Here is a 19,043-nt window from a genome sequence, read left to right as displayed (position 1 = left end):
CACACACACACACACACACACCCAAGCCTAAAGCATTATGTTACCTAATTAATCTTCATACCATTCTGAAATGTATTACACACACCCACACACATACCTTGGTGCTCCCCCAAATGAAGTTAACATTCCATTTTAAAAGCTGAAGATTTATCTAAAGGGTAAATATACTCCCTAGAGAGATCTCAATTTTCACTTCTAAATAGATCACACTTAGCGTTCATTTATGTGTTGAAGAACTCATGTAAAAACAGAGCAAAACATTGCCAAAGATTTATATATATTATAAATACATACATACACTTTTTGTGTGTGTGCAAAATTTTAATTATCTTCCTTTTACAATTTCTAGGTGTCCATTTTCTTAAATATATTATAAACATCAAACAACAATTTAACAAGCTGACCATTAAATTCTACCTGACATATGCTAGGTAATTTTCAGGTACCATTTAACATTTTAATTCATTCAAAAAACGTATACTAAAAGTTCAACATGTGCCAGACATTATGCTATGTATTGATTTATTTCGTCAAACTAAGTCACTTGGATGGGTTCTCTGGAGTTATTTTCCAGGTTTAATGGCAGGGAGAGAGGGAAGGCACTATATTAGTTTAGATGTCATAAAGAAGGATTTGATTGACAAATCCAGTGATAATATGAATGTGTGTAGATGTCAGGTAATAAAAATAACCATTTTCATATTAAAGATAAGAAACCCTAATTTAGTCAAGACTTGTTTGTGGACTTTTTCTAAGGCAATTCAATAGTTCTGATCCTTGCCTAAATTACAACTCCTTTAGAGAATCTTCTTCTCAGTTGTAAATAAAAGAACATATCGAAGTTAGTGAGCAACATTATGTAAAATTACAATTTATTTCCACATGAGTTAGTCAAGAAAACATGAACTACAAAGTAAAAGTAGAAAATATATGAGGAAGTATTTGAATTTATGTTAGTGGCAGAGTACCTTAACTCAGAACATCACTATCTCTAGAAATAACATATATCAAATACTAAATTAAAAAATAAATTAAAAACCAAAACAAAAGCAGAATTTGAAAAAAAATTATTTTCCATGCAAATTTTGTGGGGGAAAAAAAGCCTAAAATCAGAAAGGTATGTATAATATAGGAGCATCAGGACTACATATATTCTAAAGTACTCATCACAAATACATGTTTTGCAGTTCCCTGGTCCCTCTGAGCCAGAGCCATAATTATGGAACCAAGCTTGAACAGGGGTGAGGTTGTAGTATCACCTCCCAATATTGATCCGGGGTCTTAATGTCTGTGTTCTCAGGGTGAGAGGAAGCCAAATCTATAATTCCTTCCTCCTCTCCTTTGGCAATAATATCTCTATTCTGAGAATTCATAGCCTTGATGATCAAGGGACTCTCAAACTTTGAACAAGATTGGATGTAGTACCATTAAAAGTGACCCTACATGCCCCTAGGTGCTTAGCAGAAACAAATACACAGCCTCTTTATAGAACAACGTATCAATCTGAGTTTCCAGGGACACACACAAAAATAATTTTGAGGGCAATGGCAAGCAAGCAACAACTGCTAGGCTTGTATAGAAAAAGACAAAGAGGGGGCAGAGCAAGATGGCCGAATAGGAACAGCTCCAGTCTCCAACTCCCAGCGTGAGCGACACAGAAGACCGGTGATTTCTGCGTTTTCAACTGAGGTACTGGGGTCATCTCACTGGGGAGTGCCGGACAATCAGTGCTGGTCAGCTGCTGCAGCCTGACCAGCGAGAGCTGAAGCAGGGCGAGGCATCGCCTCACCTGGGAAGCGCAAGGGGGAAGGGAATCCCTTTTCCTAGCCAGGGGAACTGAGACACACAACACCTGGAAAATCTGGTAATTCCCACCCCAATATTGTGCTTTAAGCAAACGGGCACACCAGGAGATTATACCCACACCTGGCCGGGAGGGTCCCACAGCCACGGAGCCTCCCTCATTGCTAGCACAGCAGTCTGCAATCTAACCGAAACAGCAGCAGTGAGGATGGGGGAGGGGCGCCCGCCATTGCTGAGGCTTAAGTAGGTAAACAAAGCTCCTGGGAAGCTCGAACTGGGTGGAGCTCACAGCAGCTCAAGGAAACCTGCCTGTCTCTGTAGACTCCACCTCTGGGGACAGGGCACAGCTAAACAACAAAAGGGAAAGCAGCAGAGGCCTGTGCAGACGCAGATGACTCTGTCTGACAGCTTTGAAGAGAGCAGTGGATCTCCCAACACTGAGGTTGAGATCTGAGAACGGACAGACTGCCTGCTCAAGTGGGTCCCTGACCCCTGAGTAGCCTAACTGGGAGACATCCCCCACTAGGGGCAGTCTGACACCCCACACCTCACAGGGTGGAGTACACCCCTGAGAAGAAGCTTCCAAAGTAAGAATCAGACAGGTGCACTCGTTGTTCAGCAATATTCTATCTTCTGCAACCTCTGCTGCTCATACCCAGGCAAACAGGATCTGGAGTGGACCTCAGGCAATCTCCAACAGACCTACAGCTGAGGGTCCTGACTCTTAGAAGGAAAACTATCAAACAGGAAGAACACCTATACCAAAACCCCATCAGTACGTCACCATCATCAAAGACGAGAGGCAGATAAAACCACGAAGATGGGGAAGAAGCAGGGCAGAAAAACTGGAAATTCAAAAAATAAGAGCGCATCTCCCCCTGCAAAGTAGCGCAGCTCATCGCCAGCAACGGATCAAAGCTGGTCAGAGAATGACTTTGACGAAATGAGAGAAGAAGGCTTCAGTCCATCAAACTTCTCAGAGCTAAAGGAGGAATTACATACCCAGCGCAAAGAAACTAAAAATCTTGAAAAAACAGTGGAAGAATTGATAGCTAGAATAATTAATGCAGAGAAGGTCATAAATGAAATGACAGAGATGAAAACCATGACGCGAGAAATACGTGACAAATCCACAAGCTTCAGTAACCGACTCGATCAATTGGAAAAAAGAGTATCAGCAATTGAGGATCAAATGAATGAAATGAAGCGAGAAGACAAACCAAAAGAAAAAAGAAGAAAAAGAAATGAACAAAGCCTGCAAGAAGTATGGGATTATGTAAAAAGACCAAATCTACGTCTGATTGGGGTGCCTGAAAGTGAGGGGGAAAATGGAACCAAGTTGGAAAACACTCTTCAGGATATCATCCAGGAGAACTTCCCCAACCTAGTAGGGCAGGCCAACATTCAAATCCAGGAAATACAGAGAACACCACAAAGATACTCCTCGAGAAGAGCAACTCCAAGACACATAATTGCCAGATTCACCAAAGTTGAAATGAAGGAAAAAATCTTAAGGGCAGCCAGAGAGAAAGGTTGGGTTACCCACAAAGGGAAGCCCATCAGACTAACAGCAGATCTCTCGGCAGAAACTCTACAAACCAGAAGAGCGTGGGGGGCCAATATTCAACGTTCTTAAAGAAAAGAAATTTAAACCCAGAATTTCATATCCAGCCAAACTAAGTTTCATAAGTGAAGGAGAAATAAAATCCTTTACAGACAAGCAAATGCTGAGAGATTTTGTCACCACCAGGCCTGCCTTACAAGAGACCCTGAAGGAAGCCCTAAACATGGAAAGGAACAACCGGTACCAGCCATTGTAAAAGCATGCCAAAATGTAAAGACCATCGAGGCTAGGAAGAAACTGCATCAACTAACGAGCAAAATAACCAGTTAATATCATAATGGCAGGATCAAGTTCACACATAACAATATTAACCTTAAATGTTAATGGACTAAATGCTCCAATTAAAAGACACAGACTGGCAAACTGGATAAAGAGCCAAGACCCATCAGTCTGCTGTATTCAGGAGACCCATCTCACATGCAGAGACATACATAGGCTCAAAATAAAGGGATGGAGGAAGATCTACCAAGCAAATGGAGAACAAAAAAAAGCAGGGGTTGCAATCCTAGTCTCTGATAAAATAGACTTTAAACCATCAAAGATCAAAAGAGACAAAGAAGGCCATTACATAATGGTAAAGGGATCAATTCAACAGGAAGAGCTAACTATCCTAAATATATATGCACCCAATACAGGAGCACCCAGATTCATAAAGCAAGTCCTTAGAGACTTACAAAGAGACTTAGACTCCCATACAATAATAATGGGAGACTTCAACACTCCACTGTCAACATTAGACAGATCAACGAGACAGAAAGTTAACAAGGATATCCAGGAATTGAACTCATCTCTGCACCAAGCAGACCTAATAGACATCTATAGAACTCTCCACCCCAAATCAACAGAATATACATTCTTCTCAGCACCACATCGCACTTATTCCAAAATTGACCACATAATTGGAAGTAAAGCACTCCTCAGCAAATGTAAAAGAACAGAAATTATAACAAACTGTCTCTCAGACCACAGTGCAATCAAACTAGAACTCAGGACTAAGAAACTCAATCAAAACCGCTCAACTACATGGAAACTGAACAACCTGCTCCTGAATGACTACTGGGTACATAATGAAATGAAGGCAGAAATAAAGATGTTCTTTGAAACCAATGAGAACAAAGATACAACATACCAGAATCTCTGGGACACATTTAAAGCAGTGTGTAGAGGGAAATTTATAGCACTAAATGCCCACAAGAGAAAGCAGGAAAGATCTAAAATTGACACTCTAACATCACAATTAAAAGAACTGGAGAAGCAAGAGCAAACACATTCAAAAGCTAGCAGAAGGCAAGAAATAACTAAGATCAGAGCAGAACTGAAGGAGATAGAGACACAAAAAACCCTCCAAAAAATCAATGAATGCAGGAGTTGGTTTTTTGAAAAGATCAACAAAATTGACAGACTGCTAGCAAGACTAATAAAGAAGAAAAGAGAGAATAATCAAATAGACGCAATAAAAAATGGTAAAGGGGATATCACCACGGACCCCACAGAAATACAAACTACCATCAGAGAATACTATAAGCACCTCTACGCAAATCAACTAGAAAATCTAGAAGAAATGGATAATTTCCTGGACACTTACACTCTTCCAAGACTAAACCAGGAAGAAGTTGAATCCCTGAATAGACCAATAACAGGCTCTGAAATTGAGGCAATAATTAATAGCCTACCCACCAAAAAAAGTCCAGGACCAGATGGATTCACAGCTGAATTCTACCAGAGGTACAAGGAGGAGCTGGTACCATTCCTTCTGAAACTATTCTAATCAATTGAAAAAGAGGGAATCCTCCCTAACTCATTTTATGAGGCCAACATCATCCTGATACCAAAGCCTGGCAGAGACACAACAAAAAAAGACAATTTTAGACCAATATCCCTGATGAACATCGATGCAAAAATCCTCAATAAAATACTGGCAAACCGGATTCAGCAGCACATCAAAAAGCTTATCCACCATGATCAAGTGGGCTTCATCCCTGGGATGCAAGGCTGGTTCAACATTCGCAAATCAATAAACGTAATCCAGCATATAAACAGAACCAAAGACAAGAACCACATGATTATCTCCATAGATGCAGAAAAGGCTTTTGACAAAATTCAACAGCCCTTCATGCCAAAAACGCTCAATAAATTCGGTATTCATGGAACGTACCTCAAAATAATAAGAGCTATTTATGACAAACCCACAGCCAATATCATACTGAATGGGCAAAAACTGGAAAACTTCCCTTTGAAAACTGGCACAAGACAGGGATGCCCTCTCTCACCACTCCTATTCAACGTAGTGTTGGAAGTTCTGGCTAGGGTAATCAGGCAAGAGAAAGAAATCGAGGGTATCCAGTTAGGAAAAGAAGAAGTCAAATTGTCCCTGTTTGCAGATGACATGATTGTATATTTTGAAAACCCCACTGTCTCAGCCCAAAATCTCCTTAAGCTGATAAGCAACTTCAGCAAAGTCTCAGGATACAAAATTAATGTGCAAAAATCACAAGCATTCTTATACACCAGTAACAGACAAACAGAGAGCCAAATCATGAATGAACTTCCATTCACAATTGCTTCAAAGAGAATAAAATACCTAGGAATCCAACTTACAAGGGATGTAAAGGACCTCTTCAAGGAGAACTACAAACCACTGCTCAGTGAAATAAAAGAGGACACTAACAAATGGAAGAAGATACCGTGCTCATGGATAGGAAGAATCAATTTTGTGAAAATGGCCATACTGCCCAAGGTTATTTCTAGATTCAATGCCATCCCCATCAAGCTACCAATGAGTTTCTTCACAGAATTGGAAAAAACGGCTTTAAAGTTCATATGGAACCAAAAAAGAGCCCGCATTGCCAAGACAATCCTAAGTCATAAGAACAAAGCTGGAGGCATCACGCTACCTGACTTCAAACTGTACTACAAGGCTACAGTAACCAAAACAGCATGGTACTGGTACCAAAACAGAGCTATAGACCAATGGAACAGAACAGAGTCCTCAGAAATAATACCACACATCTACAGCCCTCTGATCTTTGACAAACCTGAGAGAAACAAGAAATGGGGAAAGGACTCCCTATTTAATAAATGGTGCTGGGAAAATTGGCTAGCCATAAGTAGAAAGCTGAAACTGGATCCTTTCCTTACTCCTTATACGAAGATTAATTCAAGATGGATTAGAGACTTAAATGTTAGACCTAATACCATAAAAACCCTAGAAGAAAAACCTAGGTAGCACCATTCAGGACATAGGCATGGGCAAGTACTTCATGTCTAAAATACCAAAAGCAACGGCAGCAAAAGCAAAAATTGACAAATGGGATATGATTAAACTAAAGAGCTTCTGCACACCAAAAGTAACTACCATCAGAGTGAACAGGCAACCTACAGAATGGGAGAAAATTTTTGCAATCTACTCATCTGACAAAGGGCTAATATCCAGAATCTACAAAGAACTCAAACAAATTTACAAGAAAAAAACAACCCCATCAAAAAGTGGGCAAAGGATATGAACAGACATTTCTCAAAAGAAGACATTCATACAGCCAACAGACACATGAAAAAATGCTCATCATCACTGGCCATCAGAGAAATGCAAATCAAAACCACAATGAGATACCATCTCACACCAGTTAGAATGGCAATCATTAAAAAGTCAGGAAACAACAGGTGCTGGAGAGGATGTGGAGAAATAGGAACACTTTTACACTGTTGGTGGGATTGTAAACTAGTTCAACCGTTATGGAAAACAGTATGGCGATTCCTCAAGGATCTAGAACTAGATGTACCATATGACCCAGCCATCCCACTACTGGGTGTATACCCAAAGGATTATAAATCATGCTGCTATAAAGACACATGCACACGTATGTTTATTGCGGCACTATTCACAATAGCAAAGACTTGGAATCAACCCAAATGTCCGTCTGTGACAGACTGGATTAAGAAAATGTGGCACATATACACCATGGAATACTATGCAGCCATAAAAAAGGATGAGTTTGTGTCCTTTGTAGGGACATGGATGCAGCTGGAAACCATCATTCTTAGCAAACTATCACAAGAACAGAAAACCAAACACCGCGTGTTCTCACTCATAGGTGGGAACTGAACAATGAGATCACTTGGACTCGGGAAGGGGAACATCACACACTGGGGCCTATCATGGGGAGGGGGGAGTGGGGAGGGATTGCATTGGGAGTTATACCTGATATAAATGACGAATTGATGGGTGCTGACGAGTTGATGGGTGCAGCACACCAACATGGCACAAGTATACATATGTAACAAACCTGCACGTTATGCACATGTACCCTAGAACTTAAGGTATAAAAAAAAAAGAAAAAAAAACGCAAAGAACATATGATAAAACTAACCAAATCCAGCCTATCTATACTGTTAACAAAATAAAATCAAAAAGGAAGTTAAGGCAAAATTCATTACTAGACATAACGGAACCTATTATTGATATTGATAAATTGTGAATTAAATTCACAATTTAAATTACTTTTCTCATCTAGTAATATGGTCTCAAAATATACCAACAAAAGCTTACAGAACTGCAAGAAGAAATATGCAAATCTTAATGGGCATATTATAAAACATTCAAAAATCAGTAGAAAACCTTGATAAAATATTACAAATATTAAAACATAAATACCATTATTTAGACATTAAAAAAATTGAGTTTTATAGAACATTGCATCCAATAACCACCAAATCAACTTGTTCTTCAACCATTCCCAGAACATCAGAAAAAAGTTGGTCATGTGTTTGGTGATTAATCAAAGTTTGCCCTCCATCAATAATGCAGTCAGTCAGAATTCAACTATAAAGATAAAACTAGCATTGTGTTATATTTGGCAATTAAGAAATTCATTGCTCAATAATTCATGGATGAAAAGACAAAATGAATACAAATAGTTCATGTTTTGACTTGAGTAACAAATAAAACATTCCAAAACCAATTTTTATCAAAAGCAATAGTTAAGAGAAAAATTTAAAGCCTTTTATTTATGTTATGAAAAGGAAAGGGAAGAAAAACTTAAGGACCTTGGCATTGGAAACAGAAATTTGAGAAAGAATATAGCAAAATAAGTTGATAGCATGTATAAGGGAAGAAATATTAAAGGTGAGAGCAAGAGTAGGAGGAAGAAAAAGCAAAATATACAGTGCATCAATAAGACCCAAATTTGGTGGCTTGCTTAGTTGGTTTTTTGAAGGACTAATAATATTGACAATTCTATAATAAATCTTATCAAGAACTTAAGAAGGTCATGAGAAGAAGGTATGGCTACAGATGATACAATTAGTAAAAACTTAATACAATAATTTTAAGTTGATAAATTTGAAAATACAGATGAAATGGACACATTCTATGCATATAGTTCCAAGAAAAAATAGAAATGTCTATACAGTGACACAAAAAGTAAGTAACTATAAGAAGATTTTAAATGCTGATACAAAGAAAACTCCAGTCCTACATTTCTTCAGTGAAGAATTCTACCAAATATTTAAACAATAATTTCAACCTTGGATATATTCTTTTATATAGTAATAGAAAGAAGTATTTCTCAACTTATTTCATGAAGACAGAAAAACATTGATCCCCAAAACAAAGAAATGAGTAATCATGTTCAGTATTATTGATACAAATATATTAAGCAAAATATTAGCAAAGTTACTCCAGTATATTATAAAATATGTTAATATATCATGACCTAATTAGTTTTTCCCCAAGAAAGACTTCCTTAACGTTAGAAAATCAGTCAATGTGGCCCGGGGAGTGAGGAGGATAAGTCCCTGTCATGGAGGACGCCGCAGCGCTCGGGAGGACCGAGGGGGTCCTTGAAAGGCTGATGAATTCATCCGAGCAAATGCCACCAGCAAGCTGACAGTCATAGCTGAGCAAATCCAACATTTGCAGGAACAAGCCAGGAAGGTACTGGAAGATGCTCACAGAGATGCCGACCTGCACCATGTAGCTTGTAATATGGTGAAAAAACCTGGCAACATTTACTACCTCTATAAACGGGAGAGTGGTCAGCAGTATTTTTCCATCATTTCTCCAAAGGAATGGGGAACAAGTTGTCCACATGACTTCCTTGGTGCCTACAAGCTACAGCATGACTTGTCCTGGACTCCGTATGAGGACATTGAGAAGCAAGATGCTAAAATCAGCATGATGGACAAGTTGCTAAGCCAGTCAGTGGCCCTGCCTCCATGCACTGAACCCAACTTCCAGGGACTGACTCACTGAGAGTGGGCTCTGACAAACAGCTCTCACAGGACCCGGCTGTCACCTCCTTGTTGACCCCATTGTTATCTTGAGAATTGAGGACACGTAGGTGAATCACAGACTTCTTGGAAAGAGACCCTGTGGGAATGTAAATGCTGTCATTATGACTTTTAATTGGGATGGTAATAATCATTGAGACAGAGTCACTGTCTTTCGGGATCCTTTCTGGACCACAGATACCCAAGTCAGTCAGTTTCAGAGTATTGGCCAATGTACTTTCCTTCTTCCTCTCCATCACTTCTTCCCTTAAGTTAAAGTGTTAGAGAAGACTTTCTTCTTCCCATAAAAAGGTTGGTGGATCGTTAAAAAAAAAAAAAAAAAAAAAAAAAAAAAAAAAATCAGTCAATGTAATTAATCACATTAAAAGATTAGAATTATTCATTGCCTAATTAATTTCAAAGATGCATACAAAGAAGATTTATAAAAGAATTTAATGTTTCTTCCATTTTTGAAAAATAGGAGATTGTATAGCAACTTGGAAGACAAGGGTTTTTAAAATTCTAATAAAGAGAGTATCTACAATAAATCTTAAACATATTTTGTAGAACATGGAAAACTTTCTCTTTGAAATAAGAAAGGAGAAATTTGTCTACTATTACTTAAAATAAATAAACTTTACATTAGAAATCCCTGCCTGTGCAATAAGGAAACAATAAGAAACAAAATGTATAAGAATTAAAAAAAAAAAACACAGCAAATGAAATTTTCTTATTCATATGTGATACCATGGTGTTCATAGAAGAACTGTGGTTCCTAAAAAGGAATCAAACTTTAAAACAGGTTTTTGATGGAGAAATCAGTACAAAATAAAACAAAATTTGAAAGGAACATTTTAATATCATTAAAAATCAAGAAAAAGTTGTAAATCTAATAAAACATCTTTGCAAAACACTTTTCAGGAGACATTTGAGATGACTTAAATAAATAGAAAGGTGGTCTATGTTTATAGATTAGAACATTCACTATTATCAATACATCACTTCTGCCTATATTGATTTAGAGATTCTATCAAGGCCAAATAGAGCCCTAATCTTACTGTATTGTTTTGTCTTGCTTATTTTCAATTTCAAGATATCATTGTATCAAAACACTGTTGTATAGAACATTGTATCAAAACACTGCTGTATAGTTGTATAGAACAGATCTTATAACTACAAAACTATAAAATTGTGAAAGTGCAATGATAGAACCGGAATAAACAAATAAAAATAGGCCTTCCCATTTGATTTCTGAAAAATATAGGAAGTATTAGATACAATCTGGGTTTTGAATGAATGAATAGATCTAGAATAATTTGGTGTTTTTATGTTTAAAAATGCTTCCCTATTTTACATCAAACCACAAAATCAATCAAAAACAGATTAATGACTTAAATATCAAAGTGAAAATGTATAAAGCATTGATAAAGGATTGTGATTATGATCTTACTAATAGATAATGTTTGATCAAATATATACATGCAATACCATATCCTCTTATTATCTATCTAATAGCTGCAAAATAATATATATGAATGTTTCCATATTTAAATATGTATAAATATATATTAATGTATTCATATATATGAATAGCTGTTAAATATTCATATATATCATATATGTACATAGCTTCAATATATGCACATACTTTTATTTATACATATATGCATATGCACACATGCATATTAATTAATATTAATAAAGTTTTATTAATATTAATAAAGTTGAAAATATCAAAGAAAATCAGATTTAGAGTTATTTTTAAAATAAATATCTGTATTCTTCAGACACATCAAGGTTATGTAAGGCAAAGAAAGACTGAGAAAAGTTCCATTTTACAACAGACCAGACTTTTTATTTCTTTTGTAATGAAGACAGTAGTGGGGCAATTGAAAAAATAAATTAGATTGAAAATAATTAGATCAGTCCTGTGTTTTAGGTGATAATAATTTAAGAATATTAATTTCCTGATTTAAAGAATGCTGTGATTATGTAAGATAATTTCCTTGTTATTGAAAAGTAAACTGTGACTTTCCTGGGAATAAAGGGGAATATGTATGCAACATCTTTCCAAATGATTCAGAAACAAAGTGTATATATGTACCTATTATCTATTTGTATGTGTTTGGAAAAATGTGTATTCAGGTACTATGTCCATTTTAAACCAAATTATTTATCATATATATATATATATTTTTTTGCTATGTAGTCATGTGAGTTATTTTTATATTTTCAATATTAACTCCTTTTTAGAATAATGGTTTGCAATTGTTTTGCATTTCATAAGTTGACTTCTCATTTTTATTTTTATTTTTTCAGTACAAAAGATTTTTAGTTTGATGTAGTTTCACCATTTTACTTTTTTTCAACTGTGGTTTTGGTGTCATATCCAAAAAATTATTGCCAAAAGCCAATTCTCAAGAGCTTTTCCCTATATTTTCTTCTAGAATATTTACAGTTTAAAGTCTGACATTTGGGTTCTAAATCCATTTTTAGTTCATTTTTTTTTTAGTGGTTTAAAGTAGCATTCCAATACTGTTCTTCTGCATATGGATATGCAGTATTACTAACACCATTAATTGAAGAGATTATTCGTTCCTCATTGTGAATTCTAGGCTTTTGTCAATGATTTGTTGACCTTAAATATGTAGATTTATTCCTGGGCTCCCTATTCTGTTCCCTGAGTCTACTTTATTTTTGTTTTCATGTCTGTACTATACTGTGCTGATTACAGTTGTGTTGTAATGTAGTTAAACTTGTTTGGGTTGATGGTGTCTCAAAATTCCATAGATTTTCTTCAGTCTGTTTCAAACTTCTTTCTTTTTCCCTTTCTGACTTGACAATTTCTTATTACTTGTCTTTGAACTCATTTTTTTTTCTTCTTCATCACTGAGTCTGCTGTTGAAATAGTCTATTAAATTTTTGAGCTCATAAAATTCGTGAGAATAAAATTAATTATTCAGCTGTAAGTTTCCAAAAATTGTTTGTTGAACTCCTCCTTTTGCTCATGTATTGTTTTTCTAAAGTTGATTAGTTAATTATAATTCACTGACAATATCTAAGAGGATTATTTTGATTTCTTTTTCAGTCAAATCATAGATCTCTATTTCTTTAGGGCAGATTATTAGAACTGTGTTAGTTTCCTTTGGTGGTGTTCTGTTTTTCCAATTCCTTCTGATCCCTGTATTCTTCATTTGTGTCCAGGCATTTGAGAAAGTGACCACTTTTTTAAAAACTTCAGAGCCTCTCCTTGTTAAGAAACAATCTTCAACATTCAGTGCAGCCTGGGGTGCTAGACGAGCAAGCATGTAATGTCTGCGGGTAGGTGGGACTTGCTGCCAAGACTCTAGTCAGGCAGAGCCACTGTACACACTCTTGAGGTCAGGTAAGCCTGCAGGCTGGCCTCTCCAGTCACTCAGCATAAGTTGAACTTCATAATTGGGCATAGTCTCAGGCTGGGCTCTGGAATCATTCATGTTTGAGTGGGACTACAGAGTAAGTGGTATTTCTGGCTATACTCCGTGCTCAGGTAGTACTGCAGTCTGTATGCTGCAGTCAGGTTGGCAGGCAGGGACATTATCTATGCCCTTTAGTAGCATGGATTTGCTTGCCAGGCTTCTTAGTCAGCTGGGCATAAAGGCTATGCTCCACAGTTGGTTGGGTTATAGGGTGGGCTCCACAGCCAAGAGAGGCCACAGGCTATACTTCACAATTGAGCTGAGTTACAGGCTTGCTAACTCCCTAGTCAGAGCTACCTGTTAGGCTCAATTCCCAGGCTAGACCACTGGCTGACTAACTTAGATAGGACTGCTGAACATTCTCCCTTGCTAGATGGGGCCACCTGGCTAGGTTCCATGTGTGGGCAAAATATCTGGCTGGGCTTTCTGGTTGATTAAGGCAACCAACAGGGATACACACGAGCTAACTAAGAGTTAACTCTGTACCCTTTCTTTGGTCCTAGCTGATCCCAGGTGTTCTAGCCTTATCAATTTCACCAGTGTTCCTTGCAGGGTGAGACAAAAATGGGTATCCTGGGAAGTTCCCAATAATGCTATGGAAGTTAGATTTCTGTCTCAGGTTCTCTTTTTCCCATGGAAAACCTGTAGCCTCGAGGGATCCTCCTCAGCGTGGTGCTGTGAAGCCTGGTGAATGAGTGGCACCTTTTCTTGGTTTTTGAGCTCCAAGGGAGTACTTCAGCCTTATCCCTAGATTCTGGGATTTTCACAGAGGTGTTCTTGTTTGTGGATAGCTAGTCAGTAATTTTGTGGAGGGAACTAGAGCTACAGATCTCCAGTTCCATCATTTTGCTTACAACCACAAGATATTTAATTATAAATAGTGACAGTAATTAGGTCAACTATAATTTGCATACAGCAATATGGGAATCAATGAAATCTTCGAAAATATTTTTTAAATGTTTCAGAAATAGCATAGCTAGGAATTGCTTATATGTGATAATTACACTTGTCAAAATTTCTTAGGTATCTGTATACTTCAGTGTTACTTTGAAATTCAATAGATTTTTCTTGACTGTTTTGAAGTCTTATGTACATGGTTTACTTGTTTACTGATGTCACATTTGAAAACTTCTATTTATGGCTTCCATCCAAAAGTCAAAATCTGGCTATAGCGAGCTTTGATTTCTCCATCGCAAAAATTGGCTGGTACATATATTCTCCAGTTAGCCAGGGTTCCTGCCTCACTTGTATATGTGACTGTTTCCTTCATGCAGTTCACATGCATTCTTGCCACTTGTGGGAATCTTAGTTTATGATTTCTGCTCAAACCTTTCCATTGCAATTTCATAGAAAGAAAGAAAAATGTTTTGTAGATGTTTTGTAGATGAGGAAATCAAGTGCTGAAAGCTGACTTGCCTTGGTCAAGGTTTCACAGCTGTTAATAACAGATTTAGGGTTTGAGACCAGAATGGTGTGGCTGTGAAGTCTCAAGTTAGCTGCTTCCAAATAAAACAGGTATATACAGGAAATGTTTTTTCTCTACACTATGAAGTGATTTTAGAAGGATGTAGTAGCCTAAAGAATTGCAAATAAAGAACACTATTATTTCAACCATTCTCATGTATTCAATAAATGTTTCTTCAGTGTCTTCGTCATGTTCAAAATCCCGAAAAATACAAAATAAACTGTAACTTTTCTTCTTTGTGTGAACATACAGATTATTATATGTATTTTAAAGCTAGAGATAACTTCTAGTGTAGCAGATAAGGTGGTGGGAAATTTTGGAAAAATATGTAGATAATTATAGGCAAAAGTTCAGCATAATGTCATAGTAAATTTTATCTAGTAAGCTTCATGGAAGTACAAAATAAAAATCTAAATTAAGCCTGAAGTCTCAATAGTAACTCTGTCTTTCCTTTCCTTCCTCCTGCACCCCTTCTGCATGTAGATTATCCCATGTTTTCTCTTTAACAATAATTTATACATTTTTCTCTAGAACTTGCTATGTGTGATCCATGTGCCAAAAGTTTCTGTGATAAAATTATATAAATAATCCTTAAAGATAAATAGAATACTTAACAGAGATATTAGCTACTGACAATTGATTTGATTTGATAAAATATAAGAACTATGTAAAATTTATAAGAAAAAATAATCAAAGGAAATTTGGATAAAGGAATAGGTAATGCACAGAAGAGAAAAATTCCAGTTGCCAAATCAACATATGAATAAGTGCTTAATCAGGACACACACAGACATACATTAGATGGGTAAACAAAAAGGCTGTAAATATTGATTGGATTAATATACGGTGGTATGAATATGTTTATAATACTGGAAAGAGTGTAAACACTGAATACTGGTTCTGACATGTTGGGTAAAAATTTGTCACTATCTGATAAATGTAATATGTATATCCCTACTACTGAGAAAGTCTGCTTTTGAGCATATATGTGTATACTTACTGCAGCATTGTTTTGCGATAAATAACTAAAAGTCAAAGTGAGAACAATATAAATGTCATTGTATAGGGGAAAATTTAATGACATGTAGTATATCGGGAAAATAAATTTTTTAAAATGGTCCTGATTGCTGGCAGCTGGTTGCTGACAGCAAGGAGATGACAGGTCAGCAGTATTACCGACTGAACATAAAGAGCATTCACAGAATATGAGCAGTACTACAATAGACACTGTGTAACCATGATGAAACAAGGGGGAGATATGAAATCACCAGTGAAACAAGACAGGACAGACACCATGCAACAACGAAAACAAACAAAAAAGAGAGAAAAAGAAAGAAACACACATAAATGCAAAACAAAAACAGTGAACATCATGGTTTTTGATTAACTGGCTTATTGTTTCTTGGAAATAAATTGTATGAACTCTAGATAAATGAAATATAATGAAAACTCTAGCTGCATATTAATAATCCTTCCTCCTATATAAAAAGTAAAAGGTATCCAATCACTGGATTGTCACTATTTTTTTTAATCACACCCAATTAAAAACTAGCCATTACTTTTCTAAATCTTTCCCAAAGACCCTTGGCACAAGACAGGCTAAGGATCCCTCTAATTATGATTGTAGCTTTACATATTTACTTTAATCATGACACTTAATACACAATTTTTATTACATTGTTGTGTTTCTATGCCTACTTTTTCTCAAGAACTTGAGTCTCTGAGGAAACAGATCTTGTATTAGTTTGGCACCTTGTGCCCAGCACAAGAACTGAAATGTATATGCTCAAGAAACATTTTATCGGCTCAATGAACAAAAGAATGGATTCATTAATGCATTATTAACCAAATCAATACAATCACCGGAGAACAATCTGCATTTTCTTCCATGCATACAATATTGCATATAAAGGAGACATTGTAGATGAGTTAAAGACTAAGTAAAAGTAATCTGGTTTTGTTTTGACATTTCCTTCTTTCATCTCCCATCTCACCTCTCTATAATCCCACAAAAGGAAGGTTGTGGAGATGAAATATAAGAAGATGAGAGATATTGCAGTTTATCGATTTTCAACCATGCAGCCTCTATTTATAACTTCTGAAGCCCAATTTTGAAAGTTGTATGCACAGCAGTGTATTCATTATGAGGATTATGAAACCCTGTAGCTTGATGTGTTGAAATAGAAGAGGGTTTTAATTTTAGGAGAACTCTCTCTAGATTTTCATGTAAAATAAAAGTTCTTGCATCGACCGTGCACTAATGAAGATCAGAATGTTCTCTTAGTGTGATCAGAGCTACTCCCATGTTGATTACCTCTTAATGAGTTGAGAGGAAATGGAAAAGCAAAAGCATTGATTTTGAAGAAATTTCTCATCTTGCAAACCACATATTACTCAAATAGATTTAGTCTTAATCTTTTAATAAACTGAAACAGTTAGTGATTTCTGCAAATGGTGTCTCCGCTTAATCTCACAGAAGACTCTACAGCTCTGCAGTGGATTAGAAAAGTCTCCCATCTTTCAATATTTGTCTTTGTTCCTTTCAGTAGCTGAATTTAATTCTTATTATCCTCAATGACAAGGCAATTTCACATGATGAAATTTCTCATGTGAAACCTACACCTTTCAAATAATAATTCGCAACTTCAAATTGGATGTGTGAGTGTATGTGTGTGTGTGTGTGTGTGTGTTTGTGAGCATGCATGCATACACAGCTACCTGAAAGATGACAGTCTGATTTGTGAACATATAATTCATTTTATAGATTAAAATATCTTTAGATATAAGAAATGAAACACCATTGTTTCCAAGAAAAGTATAAACTGACATTCTCAGTTTCATAATAAAAGATGAAGTTTCAAAAGTAAAAACTAAATAAATAAATAAAAACTTCACATTCTAATCAAGGTGGGTGAGCCAGTAGTGTTAGGTGGGAATGAAAGGCTAATGCTCCTTTTTTTCTGATTCTTCTTGTACCTCACCAGTTCAGATGAGCATTATTTTTTGCTTAGATCACTATATATATAATCTTCCTAATTGATTTCCCTATGAAATCTCACCAATCTGTCTAATCATCACATCTTTTCTATTAAGTGGTCTTTCTAAAACCACATTTTAAAAAGGCTAAAACAAAGATGACATTTTGCTGGCTATTATCTAAAATGTTAAAGCTCTTAACCATGTACAGGCATTGTTATGAATATCACCCTCTATTTTGATTTTAACTGTCACAGCTTCTGCATAGATATGACTCTCCCCTTTAACAAAGGAGGAATCGGAGATTCACAAAATTTGAGAGTTTTAGAATACAGGCTAGAACAAGGTTTCTCAACAGCACCATTATTGGCATTTTAGGTTGGACAGTTCTTTGTTTTGGATACTGTCCTGTGTCCTACCGAATCCTTAGCAATTTCACTGACCTTCATCACTCTGCGCTTTGACGTGAAAACCAAAACGTATCCAGACCCTTTGACATGAAAACCAAAAACGTATCCAGACATTGCAAAATATTCCCTTGCCAAATTCCAAAAATTTCCCCCAGTTGTGAACTACTGGGGGTTTAGACACACTGCTTCTTTTATAATAAATTAATTCACAGTTAATAACTTAATAGACACTCCCAAATAGTCATTCATTCATTCTTTGATTCAGGGTTGGGACATGTTTAAGAATTTGGACTCAGTGCTAGTCTGCCTTAGTTTGTACCCCAGCTCTGTCATCTACTGGTTTTATGATCTCTGTCAATTCTCAACTCCTCTCTGCTTTAGGTAGCTCATCTGGATTTGGGAATAACAAACACACTTAACCCACAGGTGTGTTCTGAGTACAAAATTAGGTTTTCTACATAAAGATTTTAGAAATAGTGTTATTCTGGATTGGTATTCATGGTGATCAGGATAGAATATCTCAAAGTTTTCCATTAAACTGCTTTTTTATCCACTCTTACCCTGGGTTAACCATGTCAAAGAGCAGAGAACCGCCCAGTGAAGTAACCCCAAGGAGATGTCAGAAGATATCAGTAAGTGCCTTCTCTATCACCCTCACCAGAACTCCTGCCAAAAACATATCGTCACTACAATGTCTGGTTACCATATAACCTGCCACAATTACTCCTTTCTCATGACACTCTTCAGCACACTCTTATCACTGGAAGGCTCACCAGAGTTGTTACATTTCTAGCAAATAGGAAACAGGGATCTGCTGTCATACCTTTTCTTGAGACTCTTGGATAATGTCTTATTCTGCATTGTGAACCATTTTCCACTTGCTTATTTTGTGTGAACACATGTGCTAATTCTTTCAGTTTGGGCAGACTTTTTAATCTTTCTAGAACTAATGATTTTCTCTTTACATCTTTATTAAACCCTTCTTACATATTTGGAGTGGCAGTGCACATTCATCTGGAGATTGTAAACAGAAATGTCTT

At 36.4% G+C, this 19,043-nt stretch overlaps 1 protein-coding gene across 1 annotated transcript; it reads left to right on the top strand.

The window, feature by feature from the left end:
• The first annotated feature begins 579 nt into the window (after positions 1–579).
• On the top strand, positions 580–10,018 carry LOC104655681 (uncharacterized protein C1orf50-like). Its single transcript, XM_030924445.1, has 2 exons — positions 580–678; positions 9,273–10,018. The coding sequence occupies exons 1-2, from the start codon at positions 580–582 to the stop codon at positions 9,675–9,677; spliced, it is 504 nt and encodes a 167-aa protein (XP_030780305.1). The 3' UTR covers positions 9,678–10,018.
• Positions 10,019–19,043: the final 9,025 nt, after the last annotated feature.

The sequence above is a fragment of the Rhinopithecus roxellana genome, chromosome 20 (genome assembly GCF_007565055.1).
Source record: "Rhinopithecus roxellana isolate Shanxi Qingling chromosome 20, ASM756505v1, whole genome shotgun sequence".
Taxonomy (NCBI): domain Eukaryota; kingdom Metazoa; phylum Chordata; class Mammalia; order Primates; family Cercopithecidae; genus Rhinopithecus; species Rhinopithecus roxellana.
This window is presented reverse-complemented; position numbering and strand designations above follow the sequence as displayed.

Excerpts from the sequence above, each read along its gene's own strand:
- LOC104655681 (XM_030924445.1), top strand. The coding sequence starts at position 580 with ATGGCAGGGAGAGAGGGAAGGCACTATATTAGTTTAGATGTCATAAAG. Across the intron at positions 679-9,272 it reads TGAATGTGTGTAGATGTCAG|GCTGATGAATTCATCCGAGC; the intron begins GTAATAAAAATA and ends GGTCCTTGAAAG.